Source organism: Ochotona curzoniae, unplaced genomic scaffold (assembly GCF_017591425.1).
Source record: "Ochotona curzoniae isolate NIBS_2020 unplaced genomic scaffold, NIBS_Ocur_1.0 contig_3498, whole genome shotgun sequence".
Classification (NCBI taxonomy): domain Eukaryota; kingdom Metazoa; phylum Chordata; class Mammalia; order Lagomorpha; family Ochotonidae; genus Ochotona; species Ochotona curzoniae.
The window spans coordinates 37330968-37352006 of record NW_024465885.1 but is presented as its reverse complement, the minus strand read 5'-3'; the positions used below and the strand labels follow the sequence as shown (position 1 = coordinate 37352006).

The 21039-nt window shown below is 40.4% G+C and overlaps 1 protein-coding gene across 10 annotated transcripts in view; it reads left to right on the top strand.

Moving 5' to 3' along the window:
• LOC121156772 (amyloid beta precursor protein) overlaps positions 1-21039 on the top strand; it is a 248055-nt gene that overhangs the window by 174898 nt on the left and 52118 nt on the right. For all 10 annotated transcript variants that reach the window (XM_040980686.1, XM_040980688.1, XM_040980685.1 and 7 more), the window contains 2 exons: positions 17736-17864; positions 19167-19266. In XM_040980686.1, coding sequence (XP_040836620.1) covers positions 17736-17864; positions 19167-19266 — 229 coding nt within the window. The remainder of the gene's footprint in view (positions 1-17735; positions 17865-19166; positions 19267-21039) is intronic.

The following is a 21039-nucleotide window of genomic DNA, read 5'->3' as shown; positions in this document are numbered from 1 at the left end:
AACTAGGACTTGAATTTCCAGCTCAGTGCAGGTACCATATGGGGAGAGACCTGAAAAATGGTCTCAGATTTGAGGAAGCATATTTGTGATTCTCACTGATGATTTCTCAGAAAGGCTAATGAGGCAGAAATTTCTTCTGATACCCAGTTGGAAATTTTGCCTTAAATATCAGCAGTGTTTGAAGTACGTGCTTTATGTTTCATTGTTCTGTCATTGACTGAGAAGTGTGGAAAGCTGTGATTATAATTGTGAATTTCCCTGTTTTCCCTTGCAATGCTGTCAGTTTCGCTTGTGAGTTTTTAGGTACTGTTTTTACACGTATAAACATTTGGAGTTTTTATATCTTCTTTAATCTGTTGGCATTTTGAAATTTTAGATCTTGATCATATATTTTGCTTTGAAATCTTCTATTTTTACATTGACAAAGCCACCCAGCTCATTTTAATTAGTGTTAGTGTAGTATGTTTTTTATACTTGTGCTTTTATTTAAAGCTGTGTATCACTTTGTATTTAAAGCATATTTCTTCTAGGCAGTCTTTTAATTGGGAACACCGTGTATGTGTGCTTAAATAATGAAATTATTGATATAGCCACATGTGCATCTATCATCTTGTTATTTTCTTTTGGATTTGTTTTTGTTGTCTTTTGCTTGTCTTTTTCTTGGAGTAATTGAACCTTTTTTTTTTTTAGTGTGCCAATTTCAGTTTGCCTTCAGTACATCAAAATTTGTTTAGTACTGTTAATCTAAAAGGCAGAAACACTTCTATATATGGAAAGTGGAGGGAAGCAGTGGAAGAGCGAGTGTGAGAAGGAGGCATCTCCCATCTGTTCACTCCCCAAACGCTGACAAAAACTGGGACTGGGTTAGGGCAAAACCAGGATCTGAGAACTCAATTCCATTCTCTGTAGGAGTGGCCAGGACACACTCACCTGCCACCTGCCCAGGGCACACATTAGCAGGAAGCTGGAATTAGGAGTGGAACTGTCGCTCAAACCCAGGCACTCCAGCATGGATGCAGGTATCATGAGCATCAGCCTAACAGCCTGATTACTTTCATAACTCTTATTTGTTCATCATTTTTATTATGTATTGTTTTAAGTGCACTTATTGTGGCTTATAGTACACATTTTTTAACCCAGCAATGGTATTATCAGATCCCTTCAGGTGAGATTATGCTGCTTCACAGATGATATTAGGACCTTAAAAGTCTTCCATTTCCCCCTCTCTGTAACCTGTTCTTGTAATACGAGAGTACTAAGTAACAAGAAGAAATGCCCCCCTTTCCACTGCACTGAATTGTTTGCGATGAAGCCAGATCTGCCTGGTTTCATTTTCCTTCTGCTTAAAACCTTCCCTGAAAATGTCTTCGAGGATTTGTGGGTTGCTAATGAATTATTTTGCTTGGGCACATATGAGAATACTTTAATTTCATCTTTACTTTTGAAAGATTTTTGCTGCTTCTATAGAATCCTCCTTTGAGGTTTTTTTCCTTCCATTATTCCAAAGATAATATTGCTTTGTCTTCTTTGTGTTATTTCCAAGAAGAAATTGTTATTTTTCTGTTTCATCACTAGTTTTTCACCAATTTAATTATGATGTTCCGAATGTAGTTCTACCTTTAATCCAACCTGACCATTTTTCATCTTGTCAACTCACATATGAGAGTTTTCATATCTAAAAATTCAATTTTGGCTTTTGTACTTGTCTCCATAATAACTTCAGTATCTTTACCTAACCTTTTTTCTCAGCACAAAAATAGCTCCTTGGAGACCTAATCATTTCTTTCAGGAACTGATCTTTTTTTGTTTTTAAAAATTTTACATACTTGAGAGACAGTTTCCATTCCCATCTGCTGGTTCACTCTGAAATTGCCTGCAGTTGCCAGGACTGGGTTGGGTCCAAAGCTCGGAGCCAGAAACCCGGTGACTGGCAGGGACCCAGCTGTATGAGCTATCACTTGTTACCTGTGAGACTGCTAAGTAGAGAACTGCAGTCAGGTACAGGACGAAAACACAAAGCTAGGCATTTCCATATAGGATGCAGGCATCCCAAGCAACATTTTAAACAGCAAATGCCCATCCCTTTACAACATTTTGAAATCTATGGGATATGACTATAAAGTGGTTTAAATATCTTTCTTTGTTCATTCTAACATTAATGCCAACTTTGAGCCAAATTTGGAATGTTGTTTTTCATTTCTGTGTGATATTTTCCTGCATTGTTTCATGTCTAATTTTTTGGCATCAGACACTGAATTTTACTTTGCTGAAGCCCGGTATGATTGTAGGCCTGTACATTTTCTTGAGCTTTCTGCTGGAGTTCAGTGACTTGATAATGCTTTGGTCGTTTTAGATTTTGCTCATTGGCTTTTTGGGGTGGGATCAGAGCCATTACCTGTGAGTACTTTATTTCTCACTAATGAGGCAAGACCCCCTGTGTAGTCAATGTGAATGTTGAGCATGCCTTTCTAAGTGGTGGGAGCAATGCTAGGTCTCTCTGGGTGCAAACTCCACAGTCTGTTATCCCTTCCTCAGATGGACTTCTTTCTTGTGCATCCACTTCCTTCACATTCCTGTAATGATTATGACTCAGCTGCATTCCCCAGAATCTCCCTCAGTGCTCATACCTGTCCTGTGAATTTCAGCCACTTTATCTCTAGACACACTCCATCTCTGCAACTCCAAGTGTCCTCCACGATTTTTCCTTGCCATGTTGATTTTTCTTTCCTTGTAGTGTTACAACACAGAATACCAAAATAGAGCTCTTGGCATTCCTCCGGGAGGCAAGATGGTGTTGAGTTTACTGCAGTGCTGACATCATCAGAACCGTGGGAGACTGAGTGCCTGGCGCAGGGTGTCACCACTAGTAGGAAGCAGGGTGGAGCAGTGCCCTCTCACTAGGGCACGCTTCTTGCCCTAACAAAGAGCTTTTGAAAAAGAATATCTCCACCATTAGCATTTTTATTTTTTATGAGCCAAAATGTAATCTCTGATTTAGCCAGACACTACTCAGCCAAAATCTGGTTTTATCTCTGTAGATTCAAGCTCCTTGATTCCTCTTTCTCTAAAGAAGACACTTTGGAGAAGGAATCTTTTTCCAGAGCTGGGCAGAGTGGTGGGTACTGAGACTAGAAGCTGAATAGCAGGCCCATTGTGGTGTAGTCCAGCTCAGAGTTCAAACTGAAGTCAGATCTTTACAAAATGGTCATTGATAGGGCTTAAAATACAATGAAAACTGAATGGAATCTTCAACAAATGCTCGCTTTGCATTTTAGTGTCATCAGTGCACAGAAACACAATAGGAAAAAAGTACTGACCAGCGCCCTCATGTCTCATCAAAGTGGGTAATTTTAAATTGGTCCTAGTACGGCTTCTTACAGGCCTGTTGATTGCTTCCACGTAGAACTGAACAGCACATTTGTTTGAAATGAAAATTAAAGCCTGGTTCACTGAGAGGCTTTGGCTTAACAATTAACATGCGTGTTTGAATGGCATTTTATATCATAGTGTTGGGTCAAATTCCAGCTATACTGTGACTCCTGATTCCTGCCATTGCACACATGCAGGAGGCTGCAGGTGATGGGTTTAGACAGCTGAATCTCTGGAATCCAGGTGGGTGGCCTGGCTTGAGTGCCTCACTCCCAGCTTCTACTCAGCTCAGTCCTGGCACCTGTGGACATTTGAGGAGTGAACCAGCTGCCACCGTCTTTCTCTCTCTGCCTCACTCACTTCTCTCTTCCCCCGACTCTCAAATACAAATCCTAAAACTGATTAGGAGAATTATTTCCTGTCCAAAATATCAGATTGTAATTGATTAACCAAGGAATCTAATTAAGTACTTACCTAATACATGCATGGATCTCCTCTTTATTATGAAGAAGGAAACCAGATAATTATGGGCAGGAAATCTTACTATTTTTGTTAAGTAACCATCTTTCCAACTTTTCATTTTAATTTTGACATACGGCCTTATACATTAGATTTAGCTCTGAACTTTGGAAAGCTCAGGAAGATTCTAAATTTCTTCTTGAAGTCTTTTGGACATATTCAGGTTTTTATACATACCCAGCTGTTGTCTCAGAAAGGCCACGTCTTGATATCAGAGCTGTAAAAACATATTTCTGAAATATTCCTCCTACTTCGCACAGTGCCTGGAAAGCACAAGATATTAAACATAGTGTAATTTGAATATCAGTAAAGGAAGTAATTGAAGTGTTTCTTTCTGTTGGTGTTTTCTTTCCTTTAGAGTAATTATCCTCTAAACTCTTGTAAAGCTTTACCATATATCCCTACACTTTGCTAGCATATTATTTTCAAAAAATGTGGATTGTATTTAGTTTCTCTGAAGTTCAGGTTGATTTCATATAATTAAACATTTTTTTTTTTACCAAAAGGACACGAAAGTCCAAATATATTTATTACATAATGACAGAAATTAAAAATAACACAAAGCAAATAGAGATAAATGATGAATACAGATATCCACAACTATACTGTGAGATGTCAGTACCTCTTTTCAGTAGTTGGTAGGACACAGGAAATTATTAAGAAAATGCAAGATTTGAACAATGAAATTAACACGGCAAGCAAGACACCAGGAGCTTCATCTGGATCTCCAACGTGGATACAAACGTAAAAACACTTGAGCCATCTTTGGTTACTTTCCCAGATGCACTACCAAGGAGCTGGACTGGAAGTACAGCAGATGAGACTCAGAACCAGTGCCAATAAGCATTTCCTAAACTGCAGGCAACAGTTTAATGTGCTAAACCACAACTAAGACCCCACTAATTTCTAAAACATTAACAACATTAAGACATTTCTAAAACACTGGGCTGGCACTGTGGTGTATTAGGTTAAGCCTCTGCTTGTGGTGCCTGCATTCCATATGGGTGCCAGTTCAAGTCCAGGCTGTTCCATTTCCCCTCCAGTTCTCTGCTAATGCACCTAGAAAAAGAGTGAGAGGCGGTCCAAGTCCTCAGGCCTCTGTACTCACATGGGATACCCGGAGGAAGCTCCAGGCCCCTGACTTCACACTGGCCCAGTTCCAGATCTGGGGAGTGAATCAGTGAATGAAATCTTTGTCCTTCTCTCTAATTTTCCTTTCAATTTAAGTTATATAAACACAAAGTCTTAAGAAAGAAACATGACTCAAAAGGAAGAGAATACAGTCTCTCCAAGTACGTATGTACTGCAATATATTTTCTGGATCATAAAACAAGTGTAAATAAATCTAATAAGCCATACAGTGTGGGAGGTGGTTAAGCTGCCCCTATGAAACTGGTATTCCACAGGAAGGCATCATTATGGGTCCCAGTTGCTTCCCACAAAACCCCCTGCTAACGTGTTGCAGGGAACACTGTCAGAAGGCCCGATTATTTGGGCCCCTACCACACATGTGGATGACACTTGGCTGGAGATCCTGGCTTGTGGCGTAAGCCAGGCCCAGCCCCAAACATCATGGACATTTGGGAAATGAACCAGTGGGTAAAGATCTCTTTCTCTTTTTTCCTCTCTAATTCTTCTTCTTCTAATTCTTCTTTTTTTTTTTTTTAAGATTTATTTACTTTTATTGGAAAGTCACATTTACAGAGAAGAAAATACAAAAAGCTCTTCCATCTAGTGGTTCACTCCCCAGGTAGCCACAACAGCCACAGCAGCTGCAGCTAATCTGAAGCCAGGAGCCTGGAGCTTCCTCCAGGCCTCCAATGTGGGCGCAGGACCCCAAGGCTTTGAATCATCCTTGACTGCTTTCCCAGGACAGAAGCAGGGAGCTGGATGGGAAGTGGAGCAGCCAGGGTATGAACCGACACCCATATGGGATCCTGGCAAGTGTAAGGCAAGGACTTTAGCCATTAGGCTACTGTACTAGGCCAGCTCCATTTCTTCTATAGAAACAATAGATCTTTCATCAAAGTCATGTTCTTTGACCACTGTAATTAAGACAAAGTTCTTTAAAAATTAATTTGGAATTAAATAATTCTGTAAGCTATGAGTTTAAACTATTTCAAAATAAAAATTTTTAAAAATCAAAATTTTATACAGACAGTTAAAGAAGAAACATCTAAAAAGGAAAGGCTAGTACTTCAAACAGACAGAAGTCAAGTCTTTGGCAAGACTTGATTTGTACACAAAGGAGAAAATATTAAAACATGACACGCAAAAACGAGAGGGGAAAAAACAGATTAAAGGAAAAATATGAACACACTGACAATAAAATTGAAAGAGCAAAATAAATCCTCTGAAATAAAACACAAACAAGAAAGTAAAATAGAAACTTCAGTCATAATTAAACTGCAATTAATTTCCACAACATGCCCCAGGCCTGAACGATTTTACAGATGAGATTTTTTCCAACTTTCAAAAAGCACGTAATCCTTACCCTACTGCAGAACTGTGCTGTTTGTTTTATGTCAGCTATATTCATGATTCCATAATCTGATAAAGATAGAACAAGAAAGCAGTTTACAAACCTGTTTGTCCTAAAACTACATGTACATACTAAGCAAAATATAGAGATGAATGAAAAAGGTAAGTACATGTGTTTTCTAATCAAATGCAGGGATAATCTGATCTCAGAACATTGAATCAGAAAGCCGTAATGCTAGTAACAAACACCTTATAAATTTCAACAACTACAAGTGAAAATATACACTGATAGAAAACTATCATCTGCATCTCCCTAATATAAAGTCTCAATAAAGAATTAGATTTTACCTGAACCTAACTTGGTAACAAAAACTAGAACAAAGATTACATACAATGAAAGTGTCCTCAATGTGCTTACCCTAAAATCAGACACAAGTCACCGATGTTTTCTGTCATCACTACTGTTCAAAATAAAGCCAGGAAAAATAAAACATTTTGGAATCCAAACCATTAAATATGAAAAATGAGGTTGTGTCACATGCCTTGTTCTATGAATTTTATTTTTTGAATGCCCATGTCTGTGTAAGCTTTATGTTCTAAATTTCAATTTTCGTCATGTACCTGTAGGCTAATAAATGAATGTCCAACCTTGAGATGCATTATTTCACTCAGAATTGCATATATTTGTTTAAAATGAATACTTCAAATAGTACGTTAAAATTTTCATTTTTCCCTAGAGGATGAGCCAGCCAAATTCTATCTTTGTACTAGGAATAAATCCTGCTTCGTGGAGTTTGTGGTTTTTCTGAGAACAGCTCCTTTATCATGTGGGCTTCCTGCTTCTTGCCTAGAGTTCATTCGGCTCAGTGTGCCAGTTCCTGTTCTGGCTGTGCCACTTGCTGGTCTAGCTTCCTGCTGTAGTCTGGGAAAACGGCAGAGGATGTCCCAAGCCCTTGGGCCCCTGAACCACAGGGAAGATGTGGAAGAAACTTCTGTCTCCCAGCTTCAGAGCAGTCCAGCTCTGCACATTACAACCATTTAGGGAATGAACCAGCAGTTAGAAGCTATCTCTCTCCCTCTCTGTCTTTCTCTTTCCCTCCTTTCCTCCCTCCCTCCCTCCCTCTGGCTTTCCAGGTAAAATAAATATTTTTAAAAATATATATAGATAAAAAGCTAATAACTGCTTACCTGTCTTGTATAACAAGTATTTTTCTCCGCTAACATGAGAGAAACACAGGATCCCTGGCTTGGGAGTGTAGATACTTTCACATCATTGTCAAGAATTCCACTTGTTATGTGAAGCTTAGCCATGGATCCCAGTTTAAACACATGAACTTTTTTCAAGATTTATGTATTTTCATTGGAAAGGTAGATAAACAGAGAGTAGGAGATGTATAGAGAAAGATCTGTTTGCTGGTTCACTCCCCAAAGTGGCCACAACAGCTAAATATGAGCCAATCCAAAGCCAGGAGCAAAGAGCTTCCCCCAGATCCTCAACGTGGGTACAGGATCAAGGCTTTGGCGCAGGCCACAGGCAGTGAACTAGAAGGGAAGTGGAACAGCCAGGAGAAGAACTGGCAAGGACTTTAACCATTTGTTTACCGCGCCAGGCCCAACACTTGGATTTTAAGAAGCCGAATTCATCAGGTCCTTTGTTAGTGGAGGGTTGTTTTTTATTTTGTTTTCTATGGGTTTTGCATTGCTGCTGCTGTTATTCTGTTGAGGAGTTGGTTTTGATAACTGATTCTGAAAATACAAGGTCTAGGAACCTCATCTAGTGAGGCCCTTCTTGCTTGCAGAACCTCGAGGCAGCTCGGAACGACACACAGCAGGGAACAGAGTGTGTATGGCTGTGCGGTCTCTTCCCTACTCTTGTAACACCATCAGCATTCCATCATGACACAGTAATAACCTCATCTAATCCCAAACACTTCCCCAGGCCCCACCCTCACAGAGCTTCACAATGGATAGTGAGTCTCAATTCCAGAGCATATGTTCAAGCTATACCTAAACCACAGCTGACATAGTACATTGAGTTTCTCTACCTAGTTTTTTTTTTTTAAAACAAACCTCATGAAGTTTCACAGCTCAAAACACTAGCTAAGTGGAAGGGGGAGAAAGGGTGAAACTAAATATGCCTTGAAAATGTTAACCAGTTTATTAATAAAGAATATCCAAGTCCAAAAATAAACAGGCAAAATCAAGCTAGATTGCTATAAATTTCTCTTAGAAAATTGAGACTATCTCCCTTTTAGCATTTGGCGATCAGACCATTGGACCATGTTTCCAAGAGTCTGTGCGACTTGAAAACATCTTTTGTTTACGAACTCTTCTGCAACTCTGTGAGCCTAGCCTCCTGGGTTGCATTAATAATCCTGCACATGGTTAAGAGTTTCAATATGTTACACTGCTTGGCAGAGCAAAAATTGAAGGCATGCAAGTTCAAATAATTTCTATCTCTCCCATGCTCTCAGGTCAGATTTAAGTTCTATACCCAATGTTTGTTAACATTTGAGAGTACAAAGCCCAGGTTTGAGCTCCGTCATAAATCTCACTTCTTCATGCTGAACTTGCTAGCTTATAGCTGTGATTTATCTCACCAATATAGTTACACTAGGGAACTAGCAAAATATCCTGGAGGGAAATATCCTGGTTCACCAGATTTGAGTAAAGATCATCAACTTCTAAGAGAATTAAAATCCCTGCTTGTTGTCTACCTTTTATGTTATAAATACTGATCTTTAACTTCCGTGTTCGCCACCTGTAAAACTTGTGACTGGAGAACAATGACTTCATAAAGGGATCTTCCTCTGGGTCTGCCACATGGGGTTAATTCTTCTACTGTGTTTGCAATTAACATTGTTCCAGCTTTCGTTAGCCTAATTAGAAATACACAAGAATTAACTGAAGGGTGAGACAAGATGAAGTGGGAAGATTGTTAGTATAGAGAGGCTTCCTTGCCATGTTTCTACAAGGAAGCGATGTGAAGCCGTGGGAAGACAGAAGCAGATGGGAGATGACTTTATATTCCCTTCAATGTCACTGTGTTCTCAGTGCAATGTCAAAACTGAAGTGCTAGCTAGATGGCTGAGGAGGAAGCTGGAGTAACTCCAGAGCCGTGTGCACACCTTCTGCTCTGGGTTATGAGTTAAGTAAATTAATCTTTCGTTCTGATGTGTATCAAAACTTGATACAGGAGGGCTCAAGAATCTACCATCATCTCTTTTGTTTCTTTTTCAATCAAGACTTAGTTCATTTTGGCATATTCTTGTCATTCAGCCTCATCCACTCATTTTAGCTTGTACAAACCATGTACATGTGTTTTTGAAAGGAAGTAGGTAGATACATTTTGCAGTGAACTTTACAAATGTAGCTCAAGTTATGGTTTTAAAAACAAAGTGTGTGATCCACGGGCTTCTATGGAAGTTTTCCCAAGGTGGGATTCTTTTCCAGATCTTTTTGTAACAGTGACAAGTGTCTGAAACATAAAAACACAATCATCTGAGCTCATCCCACACAGAGAGATTTGGCTCTTTTCCGTGTGTGTTTAAACCTGCACAGAGAGCTTGAGTATTTTACACTATACACACCATGTATCTTGAAAGTGAAGATGTAGAACTGTGAAAAAAATGGCTGTGAATGTATTTGAAAAATCTAGAATTGCCTTTTTTTTGGTATGTGATAAACTTCTCCAGACACACTATTGGAAGTCATGAGCGTGCAACTGATGCTTCAGGAGAGGGTTTTGCGTGTAAGACCCCTCTCACCTGGAAAGACTCAGGTGCTCCCGGGAAACTGAGTCATTTATTTCCTTCACCAACCTCTGGACACTTCCCTCCCACCAGGAAATAGTTTAAGGCAAATTCCTATTCTCTCTTTAAAAAAAAAAAAAGATTTATTTATTTTATTACAAAGTCAGATATACAGAGAGGATGAGATAGAGAGAGGAAGATCTTCCGTCTGATGATTCACTCCCCAAGTGAGCGCAACAGCCGGTGCTGCGCCAATCCGAAGCCCAGAACCAGGAACCTCTTCTGGGTCTCCCACGCGGGTGCAGGGTCCCAAGGCTTTGGGCCATCCTCCACTGCTTTCCCAGGCCACAAGCAAGGATCTGGATGGGAAGTGGAGGTGCCGGGATTAGAACCGGCGCCCATATGGGATCCCAGTGTGTTCAAGGTGAGGACTTTAGCTGTTAGGCCATGCTGCTGGGCCCCAAATGTCTGTTCTCTTAAGATGCCAGATTTGTAGATCAAGCAGAGAACTAGAAAATAGCATAAGGGTGAAGAGATGTGCTAATGTACTTCCCTTGTGAAGTGTTAACAAGCTCCATATCCAGTCATGATTTACATTGAGTCATCTTGTCTGTCATCATTAGGTCCAATGCATATGATTCATTCTAAGCCCCAGGCACACCATATTTGAAAAAATTCCATAAAAGAATTTTATGGAAAAATGACTATAGCTGAGAACTTGGAAATTTAGTAAAAACAAATTACATTTTGTAGGGAAGGCCATGACAGGTGCTTCAAAACTGTTTCCATCAACCTCCCATTGTTAACATAGGAAGGCAGTAGAGAATAGCCATTGGAATTAGTGTCATTAATCTTCTAACAAGACTTGTTTGTATTTATAGAGTCCTTGTAATATTTCCTGGGAGAAAGCCATCTGATGAAGCGGTAAGACCATGCTTGAAACACGTACATCTCTTATCAGTGCCTGGGTTCAAAGTCAGGCTCTGGTATGGCTCCAAATTTCTGCTAAAACACTCTGTGGGAAATAGCAGATAAAAGTTTTCAGTACTTGGGTTGCCTGCCTGCCTCGTGCCAACCTCCTGGATTTGGTCTGGGCTTACTCCAGATCCGGAGGGGATTGAGGGGAGCGAACCAGCACATGGGAGATTCCTGTCTGTCATCTAACTACATACGTAACTATCAGAATGGCAGATGGAGGATAAGCAGTTGGCTTGGTAGATACATCAGATGGGCTTAAGATCATTGATATGTTCTATCAAAACTGGGAATTCCAGCCTTCCCAGGGAAGAGAGTCTTATAACCCACTCAGATACATAAAAGATATTCTGAACTGTTGGAACTGTGTCTGAAGTTCTATTTAGCTGTGGATTATTTATCAATTTTATTGACATTTACTAACATCAAATTGAAAGAATATGTTATAAGCTTATCTGCAGGGGGTAAAATGGTTAATCTTCCAAAAGGTAAATTTCTCTTTAGTTAATTATTCTCTTCACTCTCACTGAAGATGAGCTCTCGTCCATTTTGGTAATGGTGTTCTTAATCCTGAATTTTCTTTGTGAATGATTTTTGAAATGCAGTATGAGTATAAGGTGAATTTAGTGTAAATTGGAAAGTGCCACCTCGGTTGCAAATGGGTAACTGTTTGATTTGAATGAAGCACTGTTTCAGAGACAATGGTGACAATAAAAGGGCCTGGCTAGGATAAGTCCCACTGGGACAGACTTTTCCCTTCTGTTTTCTCTATTCTTCACTTTAAGTTTTAATAAGGTGAACCAAGCAATGTCAGTGTAATGAAGTTGAAGTATTAATATGTAGAATAGCCTAAACTGTGACGTTACAAAAATGTGCCTGGGGGAAGAAAAGTGTTACCAATTATGTAGTAGTCGAGGGCCATTGAAACGTGTGCATGTACAGTTTCTTAAAGAATTTTCTTAAACTCTCAGTATTAGCAGTGTGCTTATCATGAGCCACTGAATTCTCCTTGCAGCCATATCACGTTGGCTTAAATGTGAATATCCCATTAGCATTCACATGTAATGGCACTTGCTTTTAGAGAATTCTTTCTGTGTTCTGTAGAGATAACACAGTGTTTCTGTAACAATTCCAGGTATTTTTTTCCCCTACTTATTATCCTTATAAATGTTTCTGTGTTTTGAATTAAAATTTTGAGACGTCTTTGTCCTAACACATACACACACACGCGCACGGATGACCAGGAGTCCCTGCTGTTTTGGGAGGTCTATCCTACAGCTCTAGAAAGAAGTAGCCTTAAGCTCTGGGAGTTCTGTATTCTGACTGAAAATTCAGAGGGCAGTTGCTCCTTTCTTTAAATAAATATGCATGAATCAATAAACCAAAAGACGAATTCTATTTTTTTTTTACATCAAATAAATGAAATACATAAGTATAAGGAAACATTGAGTAGTTTTCTTATGTAATAAAAAATAGCATTCATTTCTGAGTTGTAGACATAGCTACCATGTTTTGTAGTTTGATTTATTGGCCTACTCTTTTACATAGGAGCTATAATCTGATCCTTATATAGCTAAAGCATTACTAGAAATGTGTCTGCATGATCAAATCAACCAAGCAGAACCTCAGAATTCATTCATTCAAGGAGATCCTAATGTGTTTCTGGATTATTTGGTGCCCCTGGGCTTTGCTTATAAATTAGGTGTTAGGGGAGAAAAGCTTATATTTAAGTAGATGCACACAGAATGTGTGGATGAACTCACATAAACAATAATGAGGTCAGAGCGCGTTATAAGCTTCAAGAGCTCATTATCCCAGCAGGAGCTCAAGCCTGGGCATTTCTCAGAGCCTGATGGGTTACTGTTTCACTACGCAGCCCAGGGGCTTTTCAGGGGAGAGGGTTGGAATCCACTTCTGAATGTATTTCTGAAGTGTAGATGGAAGTGCTGTATTGAATGATGAGCAATTGAAAGCGTGTGTGTGGCTGTGTATTAGCATGCCCCAGGAGAATGTCAGTTCCCTCCTGCATGGTTGCATTCTCTGTAGATTCAGTTGCCCACAGTCAACTGTGGGTTCATATTATAAAATAGAAAAGGTTCCAGAAATAAATCATAATTTGGCTAACTCTTGGCAAAATAATTGTATATTAATCTCTTACTGCGACTGGTTACAAATGAAACTTTATCATGGGTATATATGAATAGGAAAAAAAACTTCAAAACGTTGGGAAACATGCATGATCTTATGATCTTTCATTCCATTTTTTCTGTACCCTTGTGTTGGACTGAGTTCCACGGTGGTTCCTGGCTGTTGTAGAAGTCTTGGGATAAAGGAGAACACTGCATCTTGAGTTTCTAGGAACTAGAAGTTGAGATGAGGACTCCTGGAACATAATGTCATTTGTAATGGCTCAGTTGTTTATTCGTTGCCAACTCTCAATTTGTAGGACTGTCTTTGGCCTTATCATATTACATTCTGCTTGGATGGTGGGTTTACCTAGTGAGTACAGTGGAGTGTGGTTGCAGACAGTGGAGCCAGTCTGGTCTTAGTGTGACCGAGCCGAGCTGTGACTCCCTGTGTATGGGCACCATCTCTGAGCCTCCTTGAGGTTCCCAGAGCAGCTGCCCCTCTGTCATGGGCTGGAGAGTGCATGAGTTACCAGCCATGAAGCGCTCAAAACACCATCTCCTTCATATCAGCAGGGAACAAAGGCCAAGCTGCTATTGCTGAGAGTAAATAAAGGGACCGGGGAGTTGGCGAGGAGACTTGATATAAAGTGGCTTAAATAAATGTGTGCTTCCAGAACCTGCTTTGTCCAGGCATGAACTGCTCACGCTGAAAATCATTGCTGTCTGAGTTGCTTCTCTGTTTCTCAATGGATGTTGACATTAATAATTGGCAGATAAGAATGTCTGCTGTTTATGATGATAATGGAAGTAAAAGGGGAGACCCGGATGTTAGTGACGCGAACCGATTCACTCCCTGTTTCTAATTGCAAGTTACCTTAATGCAATAACACAGGCTCCACTGTGGAGCCTCAGATCCTGAGACAGTGGTGAATCGGCGACCAAAGTCCTTCAGCTGCTGAAACACGGGACACCAGCTGAAGTAAATGAGGAAGCCGTGGTGGGAAGCAATCATTCTGTGTTTACAAGTGTTTTTCTTTCTTGAACTCTTCAAAAAAAAAATGAAACTCCATTTTCATCCAAACAATAAATCCATTTCAAGAGAGGAAAAATGAATAAGTGGCTGCTAAGACAGCACAGTCAGTGTTGGGCAGCTGCCTCGGTGACGGGCAGGTGGGAACACCATGGAAAAATAGACGCAACCCCTTCTGTCTGCTGCCTTGGAACTTTGTGGATGAGAAAACGGGAGGGAATATTTCAGAACTTACTTCTTAACAACAAACATCAAGGTTAGATAAGACCCGATTGTATATAAAACATTCTCCAAGAGCAACTATTTTCAGCCTTTAATTTTCTGATTTTTTTTCTTTAAGGTATGCATGCCCATAATCTCTTCATTACATTTTTAATCCTCCGTGAGATGAGCATGTTTCATGTAGTCCATATACAGACCAAGAGCACGGTGATACCATCCTATCCTTCCAGGCCAGGATCCCAACTTCTCTACTCCTTCCTTTATTATTGTTTTTTAATCTTTACAGCAACATGCAATCAGTTTTCTTTAAAATTAGAAGCTTGAGTCTCTACTAGCTAAAGAATTCAACAAATAGTGAAGAAAAACATTGTCTCTCAAAAGTATAGACAAGAGGGCCCAGTACAGTGGCCTAGCAGCTAAAGTCCTTGCCTTGCCTGTGCAAAGATCCCATATGGGCATGGGTTCTAATCCCGGCAGCCCCGCTTCCAACCAGCTCCCTGCTTGTGGTCTGGGAAAGCAGTGGAGGATGGCCTAAAGCCATGGGATCCTGCACCCATGTGGGAGACTCGGAAGAAGCTCCGGGCTCCTGGCTTCAGAGAGGGTCAGCTCCGGCCATTGCAACCACTTAGGGGCTAAATCAGCGGACAGAAGATCTTCCTCTCTGTATATCTGACTTTCCAATAAAAATAAATGAATAAGTCTTAAACATTTAGAATTGCTGTAGTAATTTAATGTTTTTTTATATTTTATGTGAATTATAGCTTTTTGTTTCCTAGAACTGAGGAGAATGTTATTGATACTTGGATCAGGATCACATTGTGTCTAGAAATTGCTTTTAGTAAGATGGACATTTGATAATCTTCCATTGCACGAACATGGAAGATTTTTGACTTATTTTGTGTGTCCTCTTTCATTTCTTACCTTAATGTTTTATAATTTTCATTCTAATGAGCTTCCACGTGCTTGGGCAAATTTAAGATGCTTAAAAAAAATTTTTTTTCTGTTTTTAAGATATATTTAATTTTTATTGGAAAGGCAAATTTACAGAGGAGAGAAAGATCTTCCATCTGCTGGTCCACTCCCCAACTGGCCACAAGGCCAGTCTAAAGCCAGGAGCCAGGAGCTTCTTCTGGGTGTCCCATATGGATGCAGGGTTCCAATGCTTTGGGCCGTCCTCCACTGCTAACCCAGGCCACAAGCAGGGAGCTGGATGGGAAGTGCAGCAGCTGGGATACAAACTGGTGCCCACATGGTATCCCGGAGCATGCAAGGCCAGGACTTTGGCCACTAGGCTAGCTTGCCAGGCACACTTAGATTTTTTGTAGCTATTATGAACGGGACTGTTATAAGTTCTTTGTCAATCATGGCATTGCCTGTGTATACCAAGGCTGCTGGTCATTCTCTATAGATCCAACCAGACTTCACTGTGCAGTTCAGAGTTAACCATAGGCTGTTAAAAGCTATTTCCAAACTATGAGGTCTGCCATCCTTATTTGTGGGGAAAGAGAATGAAGAGGTGTGGCTGCTCATTCATGTTTATGTCATTGTGTTTTTTATTCATTTTGTCAAGCAGAGGAACATGGTATCTGTTGTGGGCATCAGGCAAGTTCCAGGCGCCCTCTGGGTCAGGCACAGCATGCTGCTCTCAGCAAACAAATGGCAATAAGCCGCACACGTCATTGGATTTCACATTGAAGAGGGGATCAGAAGCATAAATAATTTAATGGAGCATGTTAAATGCGAATGTATGCAACATTTTCTGGGATCACAGGAAAGACCATCACATTAGAAGCAACAGGGAGATGGACTCTAAGTTAACTAAATAAAAGAGAGGGAGAGGTATATCCTCTAGAATATGGGCCTCCTGTTAACACAGGCCTAATAAACACCTCGCCCTAGCCTGCGTGTGCGCACGCGCGCACACACACACGCACCATCTGTAAGTATAAATCCTGTGCCTTTCAACTGGTTTTTGAAATATCCATGACACAGGGGTTAATACTGGCTAAATATATTCAAGGCCTGGAATTTTTCTATTTCTGCCATTGCATTTCATCAGTCGTTGTTTTTGTTTCAATGAAGAAGAAATGTGTCGTGGAAATCAATGATTTTACAAAAATCACATAGTAGAGAGCATATAGCAGTGAAATCCTCAAAAGGGGAGGGGGGCTTTGTCCTTTTTTTTGTAATTAGGATGAACATTTTCATGTAAAGCTGGAATAGGAATGAAATGAAACCAATTAGAAAAAAATAGAAGCACTTAAGAAGAAACTTACGTGTTGCTGAAAGAGACTGATGATTTCAAGCGGGACTTAATTAAATTTCAGATTAGGCTAAGTACCGTTTGGCAATGCCCTGCATCCTACATATACGGCTGTCCCTTAGAATGTATCGGTTATTCCTTCATTTGAAAATGAGCAGCAGGGCCCGGCGCGGTGGCGCAAGTGATTAAAGGTCCTCGCCTTGCATGCCCGGGATCCCATATGGGTGCAGGTTCTAATCCCGGCAGCCCCGCTTCCCTTCCAGCTCCCTGCTTGTGGCCTGGGAAAGCAGTCAAGGATGATTCAAAGCTTTGGGAACCTGCACCCGCGTGGGAGACCCGGAAGAGGCTCCTGGCTTCGGATTGGCGTAGTATCGACCCGTTGCGCTCACTTGGGGAGTGAATCATCAGATGGAAGATCTTCCTCTCTGTCTCTCCTCTCTGTACATCCACCTTTCCAATAACAAAATAATAAAAATAAATCTTTAAAAAAAAAAAAAAGAAAAAAGAAAATGAGCAGCAGTTCCATGGCCTACTATTTTTCTCATTTTTGTTGTTGTGCTGTTACATGCAGAGTACCCAAGTGTTTGTGAAAAATATTCTCTCTCCATTTAATTTTTCCACCAATTTTATAAAGTTCCCACCTGCGTTACTGTAGATGGGATTATTTGCTCAGCATCCCTTCTTGTCTCAAGACCATGCATGTACAGATATTGTCCTATGCATGCCCTATCTATTTGAGTTAGAGAAAGATCCAGTTGAGACCGAGCAGATCCACAATCTTCGTTAGTAGGCCAGTGCTCCTATTTGTAAGATCAAGTTGACTACGGAGGACCGCTTATGGAATATGTGTGGAAAATACTAACTTTTCATGTTGGAATGAATTGTGGCTCATCAAAAAGAGTGGGCAATTGCAAAAATCATGCTTCTCAGTGAGTTCCAAGGAATGAAGCAAGACATTGCAAAAACCCAAAAAAATGTATTGTTCTTTCCCCCAGCCTCGTCATGTGTTCAATATGCTGAAGAAATATGTCCGCGCCGAGCAGAAAGACAGGCAGCATACCCTCAAGCATTTTGAGCATGTGCGGATGGTGGATCCCAAGAAGGCTGCCCAGATCCGGTCTCAGGTAAGCCCAGGTGGGGCGAGCACCTTCATCTTTGACCAGCCCACATTCCCTCCTCGCGCTGTTGCTGGGATCTTCAGCTGTTCCCAAGCACCCCTGAGTGTTATACCTCCGTGGCAAGGGCTATTTACTGTCCTGGAAAATGCAAAAGGCTTGCTTAGAGGACATGAGTTTTGGCATTTTCTGAGTTCTGAAAATAATGAGAGAGGAGAGAGTTTCCCAGCTACTCCATCCCCTGCCCCAAGTGCCCACAATGGTAGGAGTGGTCCAGCCCAGAGCTATCTGAACTGTCTCCTCAGCCTCCCAGGGCTGCACCTCAACAGAAAGCTGGAATCCAGAGCAGGGCCAGGACATAACTCAGCCATTCCAGTATGGTGTGTGGTTTTTACAAGTGGCGTCTTACTCACTAGGCCGAACGCCTGCTTCTGCAACTGATTTTTAAGAAACCGTTGAAGCTCGACAAATAAAATGAAGAAAAAGAGTTCTATGAACTAACTCCCACAAAATTGTCTACATAGTGTCAGACAATCGAAAACTCCATTGCTGCCACATTGTTTAGATTTCATGTGAAGCTGAACAAAACCCTGAAATAGCATGCCAAGCTATTCCAATAAAAGCAAATACATTTATTATAAAATATCCTGTCAAATTTAAATATGTTCTTTCTTATTGGGAAATTTGCAGGGTTGAGCGCTATTTTAGAAGCCTCCGCATGAGAGGTCAGAAATGGTAGGGCCTGTGTTTGTAATTGACTTTTCAATAAATCTGTAATATAATCGTAAGTTTAAGTTAGGTTTTGGAAGCTGGGCATTTGACAAAGTAGTTAAGACAACAGTTGAGCTGCCTGCATGCCAGATCAGAATGTCTACTTCGTGTCCTGAATGTAGTCCACTCCCAGGTCCAGCTTCCTGCTAATGTGTACCCTGAAAGGCAGTAATTGATGACTCAGTTATTTCAGCCCCAGCCACCCACATGAGAGAACCAGATTAGAGTTCCCAGGACCTGGCTTTGGCCCAGCCGTGCCTCAGCTATTTTGGACATCTAAGGAATCGGCCACTGGGAATATCTCTGTCTATATTTATTTTTCTCTCCCACCCTCCATCTCTGCCTTTCAAATAAAGTTTAGAGCCAAACAACAAAGTTAGGGAACAAAAATAAGACTAAAAGTAAAGATGTCCTTTTGGTAAAATTCTGGCAATGTCCGCTTTATTTTGAAAGTTTATATCTGTCTGCAGTGCTTGGTAAGGAAAAGTACTGTTTCTGTCCCAGAGGCTGCTTATCTGACACTTTCAACCTTTGCTGCAGGTTATGACACACCTCCGTGTGATTTATGAGCGCATGAACCAGTCTCTCTCACTGCTCTACAATGTACCTGCTGTGGCCGACGAAATTCAGGATGAAGTTGGTAAGTAAGCTCTGATGCTGCGCTTCATATGAACATCCCACCCTGCCCCACACCTGCACCACCCGGCATGTAACTGTGGGTTCTGATTTTGAGGTTACTGTTATATTCCCCACAATTCTGTGTGATAGGGAGAATGCTATTGATGTGAATTGTTAAACTCCCATTTTGACACTGTCCTGCTTACACAAGACATGTGACAAATAGTAGAGGGAGCGTTCATGCCTCTGTCACTCCTTTTGGCTCAGTGATAACACCTTCCGTAAATACAGTGCATTATCAAAGCCGGGAAATAGACGTTGCATACATGTGGTCTCCTCTGTGCCCTGTTTTCCTACCTCCATGTTTAATATCTCCTGTGTGTAAGTTGCCCCATCTCCGTTTTCCTTGGGGAGGAAGCAGAGTGTCTCTTGATTCTACACAAGCCTCCAGAATAGCCATGAGCGTTCGGTGTTATCCAGATCACAGCTTGCACTTACAGAAATGCTTTCAGCATAAAGCAAATGCAGGTATACTGTAGATTTGATGCCATCTACCAGCTACAAGCAATACGCACCTGGCATATTCGCTATAGAGAATGTTACCCAGTGCTAATGGAGTTGGAAATAATACAGGTTATCTTATGATGTTAGAACACCCAGGATGTTATCCAAGAATGCACCTTGCAGTCATTTCTGCTTTGATGTGCCTGAAACACTGCTCAAGAGAGCACTTGGCCCGTGTTTCACATTTTATGCCAGTGTTATTTGCTCTTTCTTGCTTCACTGCAAATGCTTGTGTTACCATCAAGTATTTGGCACATGTTGGGCAATGACTGTCTATTGAGAGCTATGTATTAATGGGTGGAATCAAGCATACTTCAGCAGTGAAAACTCCGTGTTAAAAAAGATCTTTTGAGGAGTCTGTAGAGCTTTTAGGTTGCATAATAGTTTAGAAATACAGATGCTATTAATTTTTCACTCAACTAAGTTTCTTTTAAATACTCTTAGCTATATTGGAAGGGTAAAAATTAGTAAGAAATTATGTATTTGTTCCTATTAAGGAACCTTTCAATTACTTGTTTTCAATTGGTATTGATGTTAGCTTGTATTGGGTTTTACTATTATGAATGACTAAAAGGTTAGTAACCCTCACTAAGGGATTATGGTTGACTCTTCCCATACTGAGTGAAAAATTAATAGCAGCTGTATTCCTAAACTATTGTGCAACCTCAAAGTTATTAGAACTTTTTATTCTGCAGTTATACTTGGAACACATTAGCCACTACTGAGTCACACATCCATAGAACAGATGGTTTCTCAGATATCTTAACATTGTAAAATGTCCAACGATAGGCATTTCACAGTAAACTTGAAATCTCAGTGACAGGAAAAATATTTAAATCATTGGACTCATGAACTTTTTTTTTCCTAAAAGATCATCTTCTTAAAGGTCTTTTGTTTGGAATATTTGCTGCTTCCATTTCTAAGTGACTACGTTGTAGAGAAAGAAACATTTGCAATAATGAACTTTCATTGAGTAGAGCTGTGCACCATAACAACTCTTTCCAACAAAGTTAAAAGAACATGCATGGGAAAGAATGGTGTTCTTGGGCTGAGCTAAGTTGTTCTTTTTTTTTTTAAGGAATATCTAAAAAGAACTCATTTTCAAATAGGAGAATAGATTAAGCAAGCTTGGCTGTGCTGATTTTTTAAGCCGAGTTGTATCATTGAAGATTCTTATAGGTACTTATAACAGTTAATAAAATGGATATTAAAATGCATGAGTTTCAAAAAT